General features: G+C 31.1%; 1 protein-coding gene across 4 annotated transcripts in view; it reads left to right on the top strand.

The window, feature by feature from the left end:
* Positions 1–16,688, top strand: part of CHES-1-like (Checkpoint suppressor 1-like) — a 52,726-nt gene that overhangs the window by 19,073 nt on the left and 16,965 nt on the right. Inside the window, exon 1 of one of the 4 annotated variants that reach the window (XM_075300501.1) lies at positions 4,339–5,027. The exons of 2 other annotated variants lie outside the window; for them this stretch is intronic. In XM_075300501.1, coding sequence (XP_075156616.1) covers positions 5,011–5,027 — 17 coding nt within the window. In that variant the 5' untranslated portion in view covers positions 4,339–5,010. Of the gene's footprint in view, positions 1–4,338; positions 5,032–16,688 lie in introns of those variants that run through there. One more of the 4 variants, XM_075300504.1, reaches the window with a different exon arrangement.

Here is a 16,688-nt window from a genome sequence, read left to right as displayed (position 1 = left end):
CCTGTTACATTTCATTCACATTTTCTGAGCTAAATTTTTGCAAAACTATTATAGCAACTTGATACTGATTTTGGGTGGAAAGTTAAACATTTTGACAAAAAATACAAAAATTATTAATAATTTTTTCTGATTTAAACCAATATTTTTAATTAATTGGCGGCTAATTTTGAGTCGAGATGAGTGGACATATTCGGCGGCGGCTTTGACTGGCGAAAACTGGTTGGCGGCTGCGCGACTCAACCCAACTTTACGCTAATAGTAAATCGCCACTTTGAAGTAGAAATTCCAAATATTTGGCAGCCCTGTATAGACTCTTTAGTTATATGTATATTTACGTTTTAATATTATTTTAGAAATCCAACTATTGCTAAGAGATTTTCTAACAAAAATACATACTTATAACATGTTTTCGCTACGATGTATCAAATTGTAATCTTTTATTTGTTTACAAAAAAAAGAAACAAAGAAATGATAGAAATATTTGAGAGCAATTTTTTTTCTTGTTTTGGAATGCTACTGACTACAGAAGAAAGTGTTAATTGCATAAGAACTAGCTGTTAATAGAAAAATCAAATAAAATACTGCCACAGAGAACTTAGAGGCAAAGTTGTCGAAATGTCAATAAAAAAAATTAACGCACTGTATATTCCTTTGCGAGTACTCACTCAATATGTTTTTTTTTTTTTGTTTTGTTTTAGTTTTTAACAACTACCTATACACTTAACATGTCCGTGTATAGCATAGCATGTGTGTTTGTGTTTTTCTTTTACGTGTAAACATATTTAAAAAAAAAAAACATAAAAGCTTAAAGAGGCGCAACTTAAAAGTCTATTATGGAAAACTGAAGGAAGAGCGGTTGACTTGTGTGAGTCACGGACAGATATGTTCACTGAGAAGTAACGCAAAAGAAAGTATACAATAAATATGACATCAAAATAACAACTAACAAAGAAAGAAACGAAGGCTTATGTGATGAGCAATGAGAAATAAATCAAAAATTCTCTATGAATGTTATGTGGGTAATCCGTATTCGGCAAGTAATCGTTTTGAATAGAGTTGCCATTGTTACGAAAATTATATACTCTGCCGTCCAAAACAATTATATACTCTGCCGTTCAAAACAATTATTAAAATTAAATAATTAAAGCCAAAGACATTGATTAAAACTGTTGATGATGTTAAAAATAATAATGTTCCTTTTCTATACCAAGTAACCTTAGGTTTTGTTCGATGTGAAATATTACTCGATACTGTCTTTTCAATAAATACACGCAGAGAAAGATCATGATCACCCCAAAAGTGTTTCAAGAGCAAATTTTTGTATTAAAAATGTTGTTTTCTCTACAAGCCTATACATGGCTGCCCAAATCATATACATAGTTTTCGAGAAAATAACATAGTTGCGACAAACCTGTTCCATGTTCACCGTCCAAAAATAACATTTTGCTCTTGAAACATTTTTGGGGTGATCATATTTTTTCTCTGGATGTACATATTTTTTCTTCAACAAACCATAAACTTTTAAACTGGTTATGGGGCCAGATCATTCTGCAAAGAACTGAAGAAGAGGCCACCGCAAAGTTTTGGAATTGAATTCTAAGCGATGATTTATACGGCGAAGGAGCAATACGAAACCTCCAAAAGCAAGAGGAGCCAATAAAGAATCTCTAGAAAAAAAACAGAAAGGAGCCAATGGGGAAGAGTTCAAGATTGAGAAAATGCATGTAACTGAAAACTGGAGTTATTGACAGTTCTAGATATGCATTGCTTGGAAGTGAATGGATCTTTTCCAAGTTCCTATTGAAGGGGGAGATAGGTTAGGTTAAAGTGGCAGCCCGATTAAGATTCAGGCTCACTTAGACTATTCAGTCCATTGCAAGGCTTGGTATCGTGCTCTTAACGCACAATACCAAGCCTTGCAATCTTGGGATTTAGGCTCAACGGTTAATCGTTCCATCGGCCGATAATACGATAATAAAGTATTTGATGTGTTGTAAAGAATCACTTGAGATGTGGGAAAAACTGAAACTGAGATGTAATTTGTAGAGATTTTTATCACCAAGAAAAAAAAAACACATTTCCAATAGGATACAAATTGATAAATATTGTGATCGGTCACATGGATCGAAAGGATGAATAGTGACACTATTGGATGAATAATATTATAGTATGGAGGACACATTTTGTCCAATAAAGTGAATCCCTGGGGCACTAAAGCCAATTTAACTCCATTTTAGTTCATGAGATTATTATGTTTCGTGAAAATTTCCTTCACTTTAATAATTTTTTGCGTACGCTAGTTAAACTAACTAAAAAAGGGGGAAGTAAACACATAAAGGTGAGTACTATGTTCGGGTTTTTCACCAAAACACTAAATTAAAAGTACAAATATATTTATGAAGACGATTATATTTTGATCGAGTCTTGCCAAATAATGGATGGAAAAGGTCCAAGGAATTGATTGTAAATAATTTTATATTTCAAAATTAATTAATTAAAAAAAGTAACCGTGAAAACAAGCTGGTTTTCACCTTGAAAACTGAACATAGTACTCAGCTTAAAGGGGGAAATATACAGAAAAATCTACTAAATTCCTATTTTCCACAAAATAGTTTACAATTTCTTAAAATTTGTAAATTTTACCACAAACGTACCCATATTGAATTTCGCATCAAGACATACAGTTTTTTGAATTTGTCGAAAAATATTTACTTATTTTTGTGATATCGGATTTTGTAATAAAGTTTAGTTAAAATTTTCTAAAATTATTTCGTTGCTATAGAACGATTTGCGGAATTTTTCTATAAACAAATTGTTTGTTGGGATGTTTCTTCTTATTAGTAATGGTACCCAGATATCATTTTCTTATCACAACATCCTGACCATAGGGGTTCGTTCAAGATGTTAGGGAATTCCTACAATGAATTACTTGGCAACCCAGAGCCCGCATACTGATGCATAAGTACATACATATCTATACGTGTGTATTCATGAAGACTCTCATTGAGATGTTTGGTTTTTTTCGCACTAAACCAAAGACTATTAATAAAGAAGACGTGAAATGGGCTTTGATAGTGTTAGTACTAGAAAACAGAGATTAATATCATACTTGTTGGAAAAGCGCTCCGAACTTACTGGTTTGATGCAGACCATTTTTATTTAGCTATTTTCTCCAACATTTCACGCAAATTTCTGTGTCGGTTGCACTAAATTATTAATAAAATGTTTCACAAAGTGTTTTTGTTCGTTTATGAGTTAAAAAAATTGCTAAAATAAGCGAATTAAGTTTTGTTACGAATGCAAAATGAAAAGAGAAACCGAAAAAAAGTTGCAACGTCTCATGGAACATGTATGATATTAATCTCTGTTTTTTCAAGAAAAAGAGGAAGAGCAAGCTTATCTCATGTCTTCTTTATTAATAGTCTTTGCACTAAACAACGTGGAGTTTTGTTTATGTTTATTGTATTTTCTTATTTCTTCTTTGAGAGTACCATACTCTCAGTGGTAAACAAATCACACAAGTGAGAGAACCGAAAATAATTTCTATGTTTGTGTGTGGGAGATTTTATAACTAAAAATACTTCTCTTAAGAGAATCATTGTGCGGTTGGCAATGGTAGTAGTTGTGATTAATTTGGGGTAGACTATATGCCACTTGCTTGGATAAAGAGAAGAATATCAGCTAGTTGCCTGCTTGCTGGTGGCGGTGACAAAGTGAGTTTTTGTGTTCTACTGACTGGGTAGTGTTATTTGTTTGTTTTTTTTTTGGGTCTTTATACTTATGAACAAAGACTATTAATAAAGAAGACATGAGATAAGCTTGCTCTTCCTCTTTTTCTTGAAAAAACAGAGATTAATATCATACATGTTCCATGAGACGTTGCAACTTTTTTTCGGTTTCTCTTTTCATTTTGCATTCGTAACAAAACTTAATTCGCTTATTTTAGCAATTTTTTTAACTCATAAACGAACAAAAACACTTTGTGAAACATTTTATTAATAATTTAGTGCAACCGACACAGAAATTTGCGTGAAATGTTGGAGAAAATAGCTAAATAAAAATGGTCTGCATCAAACCAGTAAGTTCGGAGCGCTTTTCCAACAAGTATGATATTAATCTCTGTTTTCTAGTACTAACACTATCAAAGCCCATTTCACGTCTTCTTTATTAATAGTCTTTGCTTATGAACGTCGTATGCATATATTTGTGAGTGGGACAAAAACAGAAAGAAACCAACACAAAGGCTACGATGAAAATAATAACAAGGGAAAATATCAATACAACTCATCATATTAACAATACCGTCATACATATACACTACTACTAAATCAACGGCAAACGCCGAACGAATATCGTACAACGAACGCAAAATGAATTGAAATTTTTTTCCAAACAAACGACGACCGTCACGATAATCATTACAAAAGGCGTCGTTGTTGCAAAAACAACGTATCACCAAACTCTCTACTCATTGCTGTGAAATCCAACCAAATATTAAAAAATATAGAAAAATTTTTGTTATTCTCCGTTTTATTTTGAAGAATATAACAAAATACATTTGTTAAAAGTGCTAAGAATTTAAAAACAACAAAATATTTGAAATTGACATTGGGAAAACAAAGACAATTTCACAAAAAAAGAAAAATCAAATAGAAAAAGAACTTTGTGGAAGTGATATTAAAATATTATACCTATATCATAAAAAAACGTGTTTTCCAATCAATAGAATTCGTATGCGAAAAAATATTGATTGGGTGGAGATACAGAGAGAAATGAAACAGCTAACACAAATTTTCTATGACTAGTCAAATACTAGCGAAAAAACATGTGGTTTTGAATCACTGCTTATAAAAATATATACACATATAGCAAAATGCCTGACACAAGTAAATGATAATAATTTTTTACAACAAAAGAACTCAGTGCAAGGAATAACAAAAGCAGCAAATCAAATAAGAACATTTAAAAGTGTGTCTATATATACAATTAAATGCAAAATTAACACAAAATATGGATTTAAATAACAAGTAGGTATGTTAGGTTATGTATATAAGTATGTGTGTCTAAATAAAAAAAAAAGTATTAATATAACAACAATTATTACAAATTGATAAACACATTGGAATAAGCTCTCCCATGATTGTGTAATTTAAATGAATAAAACTTTGTTTTAGTATGCTTATTCCAAAGGTGGCAATTAATAGTAATTTTGTGATGCATTATGACAAACACATGAATTCTACCCTTTACGCTCTCCTTTGGCATCATGGATGAAAAAGTGCCAAACACTTGAGAGAAATTTAATATAAGGCAAAATTAAAAAAAAAGTTTGTGCAGACATTTACGTAGTTTTTTTTTTTTTTTGAAATGTCCACAATTTTTGATAAGCCATGGTTATATTCTTAAAATACTCCCCGTATATTATCCAAAAACGTTAAATGAGTACATCGGCCCATACTATGGGTGTGTTTGTTTGTGTGTGTGTGTGTGTGTTTTGATTGTTTGTGGATACCCCCAGTGAGATAGATAAAAAACAAAGCACTCTAAAAATGAGAAAAGTGTGAGATACTTTTTCCAAAGTCTACTTAACAGAGTTGCCGTAGTCGGCATCATAGTCGTTGTGACGACATTCACACAAGAAAAAAGTTCTATGTGTTAGATTCTTTTATTTGTTTGCTTCTACCTTTTCTTTTTTTTTATTGTTTTGCGGCCTTGTATATTTTTTTTTCAACTTGTTTATATTTACTTATGTGTATATGTACACGTAAACCTACACGCTCACAAAAAATCGCTTCTGTAACATATACTCCCAAACATATTTTGCTTCAAGCATATACATTTTTGGGTATTGTCCAAACATTTATATGTTTGATCTCTTCCAATATATAATATGTTTGAAAGCATATTGGTCTAAACAATATATGTTTGGGTAGTCTAAGTTCCAAACATTTTGTATTTTGCATCCAAATTCAATAATGTTGTCTTCCAAAAAACAATATGTTATTATGTGAACATATAATATGTTTGGAAGCATTTTGCACCCAAAAATATTATATATGCTTAAAAAAAATTCTCCCAAACAATATTGTGCTCAAAATTTTATTTATTTATTTATATATTTACAATCATAATGAATTATGAAAATAAACAGGTAATATAGGTGCTAACAACATAGGTCTTCGACCTGAATGTTCAAAATTTTGTTTCTGTCCAATTGTATATTCCCCCACATCTTTCTCACTTCCACGAGATTTTTTAGTTCTTAGCACCTTTTTCTGTAATACAAACATTGTAGAAGAAATTATTCAATTGTATGATTTTTTTATTTTAATTTTACCTTTTGCCGGACGGGGATTCGAACAGCGGACCACACAGTTTGTAAGGATCAAAGAAGTAGCTGATCAATTGCCCAAGGAGAAGTAAAATGTTAATTTTGTAATAACAAGCAACAACCACCAACTTAATTCAATATTGCTCCCTGTTAAATAGCGCTCCAAGCTACTAAACACATATATGTTTATAGGCTATTTCTAAATTAATATATGTTTGCATCCAAGCATATTATATTTACAAACATTTTATGTCCCAAACATAATATGTTCTAACATATTAACATATATGTCCCAAACATGTTATGCTAGATTATGAACATTATATGCTTGCACTCAAAAATATTGTGTTTAAAAATGTGTGTTCCAAACATATAATGTTTATAGCCAAACATATGAAAAACAGTCTTTTTCATCCGTGTATGGAAAATAGTGCTGAATTATAACTGTGTTTGTATAAAAGATAATCTTTATTATTTTTTATGAAAAATCTATATTATATATACATATTAAAAGGAAATATTTGTATATTGATCAGAGATCATAAGATCTGGCAACTATCTTGGATTTTAATATTAAACTTTAAATATCAAGCTTAAAAACCAATACCAGTTTCAATGTATTATAGCTATCTTTATTGGGGAAAGTATTAGGATAGCTAACTGTTTCTTATTAACTACATACATAAATATTTTTTGTTTTGATAAAATAAATTTAACAAAGACAAATATTTAAGGTATTTTTGATATAGTAAATAAATATTAAAGACAATTTAGAATTTACATAATTCTAAAAATTGTCTTATATACATCTACAAGCATTTGCCAGCCGTTTCATTAAACTGAAACTGGCACTACAAGTTCCAGTATAAACCCCACCAACACCTTGTGACAAATGCGTATTAAGTAAATTGTGTTTTGAAAGCAATTCACCTCGTATCCATCATGCTTTCGATTCGCATAAACTCTAAATAAAACAAAAACAAAGTTACGTACATACGTAAAAAGATTGTCTTGAATAGCTTGCTTACTTTGTATTGGTGAAAACTTGCTGCATTTGCTATTCTCGTCATTTTATTGGAACAGGGTTACCAATATTTCGTAAAAAAAATCTATTTTTTTACAATTTTTTTTCTCGCAAAAACTATGAAAAACTATGAGTAAAATTTGTGTTATATTACAAAGAACAGAAAACCGATGCGCTATGTAACGTTTTTGCATCGGGAACTTTCTGAAAATATTTCTTAATTTAATATGAATTAAGATGGAACTACACATGGCAATCCATGTATTCCAATGCTTTGAAGAACACGATTTTCCGATTGAGTTATACACCATACGTTAGGCTTGAAGACATTTTTCTAGAATCAATAGATAAGGATTTACTTTTTTTGTTTTGAAATATTTGAGGGATGATCGCATTGAACATTAAAATTTCGTCAACTTACTGCGGCTATATGTAAGCATTGCGGTGTCGTGTTATTCGCACATTAGCATATTTATTAAAATCCTCCTACGTTAACAAGACATGGATTTATTTATATATTACAAACTGTGGTTTCTATTGAAAGAGGATTTTCTAGAAGAAAAAAAAAACTTATGTTTTACGATTTTGTATTATTTAAGAATATATCGGTGGTAACTCTTTTTGTTTTGTTTGTACATTCCAATACTATGCCAAGCAAAAGCACAACTAAAAGTACCGCTAAAGCACGCGTATTTTTTTTTTTTGAAAACTTTCTCTCTGCTATGGCCTCTTAGTATCTCTCACTCTTTCGTCCAATAAATAACAATAAAAAATCATAAAACTTGTTTACATCACCGTATGACACGCCACTCTAGCGCTCTCTTTATCTTGCTCAATTGTTACCCACAATATTTGAGGTCAAAACAAAACTCGAATTCTCTTTTGCTTTATTTTTTTCTACTATTCAAGTTTGTTTTAGTTCTGTGTGCTTGCGCGTTTACACTGATAGAAAAAAGCTAAGGTATAAATTGTAATTTGTAATTAGATTAATAAACAATGTTGTTAGCGTTAGTTTTGGACTTTTTTCAAAGATAGATTTTCTTGGCACTTTGAAATGGTGGCATCCTTTATAAATTTGTGAAAATAATAGCGTGTTTCAAATTTGGTTCCGACTTGATATTGATGAGGAAAATGGCACAAAATATATTGGGAAAGTATTATTATCAATGTCTGATATCTTAAAGGTTTAAAATTTTCTCTAGGTGTATTTATATACATATGTACTCAATGCTGCTGTGGAAAATTTTTCATGCAATGCCTTTATATAAGTCTAAGTATTTAGTACAATGTCTAAAGCACGTGTTCTAGCCAAGATGCAGTATTTTCAATAAAATTTCTTTATTTGCTTGTATTCATCATTCTTATCTACAATAGAACTTAATTTATTTTTGGGCTGCGTGTATGGTAAACATTGAATTTTCACTTATGTTTTATGCTCTTCTTTACTAATTTCATTTAGAAGTTTTTATTTCTTCACACTTGTGAATGAGTATGTGTAGGTTTAAAGCTCAAATATCTAAACTGTTATGGTATTTCATTATTAATTTAATATTGTATATGAATTTAAGTAGCTACATTAAAAAACAAATCAGTGAAAAACTTCATCGTGTGCCATCGGTATGATCGCTGTTATATACAGCACACACTGTTATTAAATGTGTGTAGTTGTGTGCGTGTGTGTGATAGCATTTGAGTTTGGCAGCGTGGGGGGGGACAAACAAAACAAAAGCGAAGATACGAATAGACAAAATAAGAAGACAGGTCGCCAACATTCGTTGTTGTTGCCATTGTCGGCAAAATATGTTACATTTTTGTTTTGTTTTCATTTTGTTATTGTCTTTCCATATGTAGTATATATACATACCAAATAAATATATGTGATACGAGAGAGTTTGTCTTTCCTTCTATTTGAGTTGTAACGGGGGGTGGGTGTCCGGTATAAAAATCATCATCTACCGTCATATTTGTTCATTTATTTAATAATGTTCGCAGCATCTCATTCATGTTTTTGTTGTAGCAACAAAAACTACTTTTTTTAATGTCATGTCGTCACTGTCCTACTCATTCAAAGAATGGCGTCGTTTACTTTTTTTTTTATTAAATACAGCAATAATTGTTGATATTCAGTAAAAAACAACACTATTGTATACACTCACATGTACTTAATCAAACAATGACAGCGAACGACATTTAGTAAACAAGCTTCTCTGGGCTATAAACAATTTAGATCGGAGGCAATAATTGTAGTTGTAATAGTAAATGACGCCGCAAAGTTTTTGTAGCTGTTTTATAGGCACATGCCCTAATGCTCCGGTAATCATAATATACAGTCGAAGCTCGGTTTAACGAACGATATATTGTCAGGCCCTTTCGTTATTTAGAAAAATTCGTTAAATCGAACGGGAATATTAAATGTTAACTTTTATTGAAAATCTTAGTTTTTTTTACCAGATGAGTAAAAATTCATAATCATTTGAAAAAATTAAAGCACAGAGACACTTAAAAATAATACTTAAAATAATCCTGATGAACTTCATATATCTACGTTAGGTTAGATTGAAAAGAGGATCCAAGATTCGCTGTCGTATGGGGGCCTATATACACCCATGTCATAATTTGTGTGCTCTAACTTCTTAGACGAATTGCCTAATTTGTTTCCAGTGCCCGGTTTCAAGAATGGCCAGGCATAGGTAGTGTTCATAGTAACATCTTCCTAAAACGTCTTACATACACCACTACTCCGCTGTTCCTGTCGGCATAGATGTACTCTCAACGCTAGATTGCCGTTTCGACTGAGCACCAAAAAAGTTTTTCAGCGGTAGTTTATCCCTCTCACTAATGATGTTAACATTCCTGTGTATTTCATAGTTTATCTTCTTGTCCTTGTTATTGAGCTAAATATAGAATCGGGTAGCACTCATTATTAAGAGAAAAATTCACCACCTGTCCAACTGGCAATCCTACGAAATATTGCCACTAACGGACCTATTACAGGACTAGTATCAGTGCTCGAGTTTGTCGTAGTTTTTAAATTTTCATATAATTTTTTGATTTCTATACTCTCTTTATTTTAATTTTTTTTTTGATCTAGATATTTACCTATTGCCCAACATAATCCAAAAGTTTTTCTTTCTGATGCAATTTGGATGATCAAAATAACACCGGTACCTAAGGGTTTGTCCCAGACTGGTTCATGAGGACCTGTCTAGTCCAACTAAGTTCTCCCAGGTCATGTAGTTTGGAATGAGTCCAATCCGTGGCCTGCAGTGTAAATTTATCCCCGTCAATGACAAATCCGTGTTGAAGTGACCGGTCCCTTCCATACGTTTCGGCCAGAACTGGGATTGGTCTATTCACACAAGGGAGTAGTCCTGTACCGGTTCTGTTGTAGATCCATTTCCCATAGCGAAGCTTCGCCACTCTATCTAACCTAACTTTACCAGCTACCCGGCCATTGAATATGTGTTTTCAAACATTTTAATGGAATCTAAATATCTTGGGAATGCCGTACTTTGTGGACATTTCCTAAGGACTTAAGCCATTCTCACAATCGTCAAATATTGCTTATTGTTTGTTGTTTATTTTCTTAAGATTAAAAGCCTTTTCGTTAAATCGAACATAAATTTTGTTCAATTGTTCGTTATTTAGAATACTCAATGTTAAGAATTTTGACGTTCGTTAAATTGGATTTTCGCTAAATGGGATATTCGTTAAACAGAGCTTCGACTGTATATGTATAATCGAATAGAATAAAAATTCTACAACAATCGATACCATATTCAAAATTCCTTATTAATGACTATGGGAATTTATGATGATATTAACTACTTTTATTCTAACCCAGCTCTATTTTAATAAATACAGAGGAAAAAAAATAAATAAAAATTCCAGCTCATAATTGGAAAGCTATGGGGGGAGGTAAAATATCTTTAAAATTCTACAAATTCCAATGAGGAATCATTTCGGCCAATCGTAATAAAAAAATTTACACATTTTTTAAATTATTTTTACGGATTTTAAATAATCGGAAGACTATTTGAAAAATTTTAATTTTAATCATTTGTTGTTTTCATAATGTTGTTTTTGGTGTAAATATTTTTAATGAGAGGAAATTGTATAACAGTAAAATTTTCAATATGGCCACTTTAGCGATTTTACCACACGTCTTCTATCACAAAGCATTTTAATCAATTAATTTTTTAATTGGCTGGAGAACATTTCATAATGTTGCTTTTGGTGTAAATATTTTTAATGAGAGGAAATTGTATAACAGTAAAATTTTCAATATGGCCACTTTAGCGATTTTACCACACGTCTATCACAGAGCACTGAAAACAAGGTACGGACTTTGCCCCCAAAAGTAAAACTGCTAGTGGCAGTTTTACAAAAACAACAGTTTTGTTCTGTTAACGTAAACAGCTTTAATGTCCGGTCCAAATTAATTCATAATACCGTAAGTCCACAAAATGTGCAGCGTACCCATTATCCCTTATCGACACAGAGAAAAAATCCAGTTAATATTTAGTTGGAATTTCTTTGGACACAGAAATGATAATATCAATTACAGGTGCCAATTGAAAAGATAATTGTTGCAATTAAAAATTTAATTGGATCCCAACAATTTTTGTATTGAATATTTAAAAAATAAATAATAATAATAGTAAAATTATAACAGTAACTAATGCATAATATCGTCTATTCGTATGAATTCGATTATTGACATTATAATAACTATTTTTGCTTACACAGTTTATTTCTCTTGAATTAATACAATTCATATTCACTTATGTTGTTTGTGTGGATTCAGTTTATTGACGTTTATAAATTCTTTTTGTTCTGTGATAAGAGCAAAAACAAAAATGCTATATAGAGCGATTGAATGAATGAGCAATGTCCACATACATATATAAACAATTTTGAAAAATATTAACGTTTCCATTGTCATATTGTAGAAATAATACTGAGTATTTGTTTTTGTACAAGGAAGCTCAGTGAGACAGACAACCAGTGCATTGGAAATTATTAACACAATTCCTTTTGTTAAGATATTTGGATACAAAATCCCTTGATAGGGGTTTAAAAAAATATATTTACAATTATGGGAATAAATTTCATTTTGAATTTTCTGTTCAATGTTAAGCTTTGTTTCAAATATCATTTTGTATATCCTTATCTAAAATGGAGTTTGTTTTTGTGGTATCTTCAAGTTTTAATGCCATTAAAATATTTAATCCCTTGCGTTTAAATTTTCCAAATCCAATAAGATTAACGCTTCTTATCAAAATCCAACTTAAAAGTAACAGTATGGTACTAACATGACACAGCACAGACAATGACCCGCCATGCCAGCGCCCAAGTGCATCGAACTGTCAGAAATTTTTTGTTTAGAGTTGCCCCCCCTCCAAGGACAGGAAATTTACTAAGGGATTTTCATAAAGGAATGGAGTAGTAAAAAATTGCCTTAAATTAATAAATGTAAAATTTAAAGCATGTGACAAATGGGTAAAGTATGTTACAAGTATTTTTCTATAGTAGGAATGTGATATTGTTTTTACAAAATACCCATGGCTATTTCTCTATACCATGTTTATTTTCGTAAATGTTATTCACAATAAACTGCTATTGTGAATCAATTTTTAATACGGAAATTACCAGCTCACTGATTAGGTATTTTGGACAAAACACCACTAGAAATATATTATCCAATAACAAGCCTGCTATTGTTTTGATTGTGGCGAAATTATTTTTTGATATACAAGTATTGTGTCTAATAGCAGCAAAAACCATTTTTTGCCACGATTGTAATAAAGGAATCTCTTTCTATTTCTCTCAAATATTTGCCCAGTGTGACCATACCCTTATACTGTAAATTAAATGGTAATTCTCTGTTTTGTTGTATTTTTGTTTTCAATTCAGTTTTTACGTTTCTTTTATTTATACAAACATTGTTGCTAGTGGAGGTCTCTCTTTAAGTCACACTAGCAACAATGCTGGCACATGCATAGACTATAGACTTTAGATAGATGAGCCATGAGTGTCAAACTATTTTTGACAGTTCCGAAGATTAAGAATAAACGAGAAAAATAAGAGCACGCTTACAATCTCTTTCGTTTTCCTTTTTGTAGTTTGCCAATTTTACACAAAATTAGAACGTGTTTGATGCAACAGAGGATTTATAAATAAATTAATATATTAAAAGTTCATATTTGAACAAAAAATTGTGACCAAAACCGCGAAAATACGAAATTTAATTTTGAGCAGCATTGCTCTTTACGATCAACACAAAAGCAAATGCACGAAAATTAATGTTTGGGACCGACTCTTTACGAAAAAATCAAAACGAAATGTCAGAAAATTAATTTTTGGAACTGGCACATTGTTTTTAAAGAGAATAGTGGATCATCTATCTAAAGTCTATCAGTGTTGCCAATTTGGTGCTTTTAGCACCAAATTTAGTGCTTTTTGATTTCAAAAAAGCACCAAATTGCCTTTTTGGTGCCTTTTCAAAAAAAGCACCAACTTGGTGCTTTCTGGCATTTTCATTTAGTGCTTTTGGTGCTTTTTTTATTTTGAACAGTATTAAGTTTAATTGATACAAAAATTTTGATTAGACTTTCAAGAGCCGAAGAAACTCAAATTTATTGCCAAATATAGAATTTGATTGTTATGAAGTTGGTATTGATTATTTTTTTAATTAATATTGTTATTTAGGGTATTCTGTAGGAAAGTCGAGCGATGAGTGTCGAATTTTTGAATTTGGTAAAGATGTCATTAAAAACGTTTGTATTAAATTCACAAAAGCACGCAAAACTGAAATAAGCAATAGATTCCTTCCATACTTAAATATTTTGATCAGTGATGTTCACTGATCAAAATGAATTGGACGAAAGCATTAAAACTGATCAAAGTGTATACTTGAATAACGGTTCATAATGGTGAGTACTAAGTTCGAGTTTTGCCGCTAAAGTGAAAACTATATCAGTAAAAAAGGCATAAAATTATGCATATTTGCTGCAAATTTTATTATAACTTGATGGGGAATAGCCAAAAGCAAATTTTCACAAAGTTTATATTCCTTAAAATGAATTATTAAAGAAGTTGTAATTGTGCAAAAATGACTATTGTAGCAGCTAAACTCGATCTTAATACCCACCTTCTTAAAATTCAATTCACAAAAGTTCTATAATACATCTTCGGAAGTTTTTTTTTTTTTTTTTTTTTTTTTATTAGAGCATTTAATTTTAGTAAATTTAGTAGAGCATTTAATTTTGTGGTGCAAGGTGGTATGTTAGAATTTATAATATATTTTTGGTGCTTTTTGGCCTTGGGGAGTTGGCAACACTGAAGTCTATAGTCTATGGGCACATGTGCTCATTCTTTTGTGAGTTGTTTCTTTCTCCGAATATTTTTCATGCCAATTACCATAAAAGTGGGTGTTCATAAAAGGGATGCCATTTTCCCATATTTATGTGCACAATAATATTTTGGGAAAATAATTATAGAAGTTGAATATAAAATACAAAGTGCAAAGTAATGCTATAATAAATCACAAAAAAATGGAAGAAACTCTAAACTAAGATTTAGTGGAGTGTTTCTCAATTGATGATTAATCCAATTTAAAATTTCTGTTTACATTGTTTTTTAAGATGATTTGTTACATACAGGAAATTTTCATATATTTGGCAGCCCTGTTTTAATGGTTCTCTTTTTGTTTTGTTGACCTCACTTTGTGGACAAACGACTATGTTATTTAAGAGAAATTGCTAAGAGATGTGATGTTATTGTTTTATGGAAATTGTATACAAAAAGAGACAGTTTGATTTTACGCACTTAAATATGTATGCATTTGTAGTTGACATTTTTGTGTCGATATATGTTCGAGAGGAAACACGTCATTAATATAATTTATCAGACCTGCATGTTTATTACTGTAGTGTATTATTTTATTAAATGATCAATGTATCATATAAAATAAAAAAGGGCTAAAAAACAATTGATTATTTAAAATATTTTGGTTTTTCGAGAAAAATACAAATCGAGCAATTCAAATATGTATGTCGGCCACCACCATACACATGTGCTTCAAGACAAACTATGCGCGAGTATTTTTTTGGAACTATTCGTAAGGGTATAATAAATGTCATGACATTTAACATTTACCGTGTTTTCTAAAGGAGTGTCCAGCACAGTGCATAATACTCCCACCCCCCTGAATGTGATTGCATTCATTTTCGGCCTTCTTTTTTCCTTGCAATGTTATCACTTAAAAACAACTATGTAAAGTACTTTTTGCTCTCTTTCTCTCTCTCACTCCCTCCATTAAGCTTACCAGATGCATAGGTTTTTGTTGGCTGTGGTATTTTTGGTACCACAGTGATGTGTCTGCCTATTGGGCAAATCACAAAATTTTAATTTGGAATAGAGCTACATACAAAACTATTGATTCTTTTGGAAAAAATAAACCATCGATACTATCGGAATTTTTTTCCAGAAACTTTTTATGTTGAGTTCAGTTTATTTCATCAAATAAATAATCCCACAAAAAAGTGGTAATTATTAGGGTCCAGTGTGACCACGGTATTAATAAATATAAAAAAAAGCAATTTGATTTAACCGTCCATGAAACATATGTATAGCCAGGCTTGTGTGGATTAGCAACATCGGAAAATAAATATCGATAGTAGGTCTGTTCGCGTAATTTTCCAGTAAAAATAACCAGTGAAAACTAGCAAGAGAGTAAGAGTCAGAGAATGAAGCTGCCGAGTCGCGCCGCCACCGCCGCCGTCCAGTTTTAGCGAGTCGACGCCGCCGCTGAATATGTCGACTCATCTCGACTCTAACTAAGCCTAACTTTTATTTCAGTCAGAAAAAATATTAATAATTGTATTTGTTATCAAATTGCTATAATAATTTTGTAAAGATGTAGCTCCGAAAATTTAAACGAAATGTAAATTTGATCGTAAGTTTGGTTGTATAATTAATCTCATTACCATTTGAATGACATCAAATTGAATTTATAATGGATAATTGTGCGCCGCCCAATAGAAAAATTTATATCGGCTTAGCCGGAAGCTAAACTTTAGTGTCAGCCACAGCCGACAAAAATGGTTAAAATTGCTGAAAAGTACGTGAACGGCATCGTGTAACTATTTGCACATTCAAAATTCCAGCTTCTAAAACATTGAAACCAAAAAAACGAATTCTTCTCTTTGTCGCCCTATTTTGTTTTCTCTGATTCTCTTAATGTGTTATATTGAGGTTTTCGTATTCTCTCTCTCTCTCTCTCTCTGACATTTTTAAACATATAATATATTTATACGAAATTTCTAAATT

Source organism: Haematobia irritans, chromosome 3 (assembly GCF_050003625.1).
Source record: "Haematobia irritans isolate KBUSLIRL chromosome 3, ASM5000362v1, whole genome shotgun sequence".
In the NCBI taxonomy this organism is placed as follows: Eukaryota; Metazoa; Arthropoda; class Insecta; order Diptera; family Muscidae; genus Haematobia; species Haematobia irritans.
Note: the sequence above shows the minus strand (reverse complement) of the source record. Positions and strands in the feature narration are given on the sequence as shown.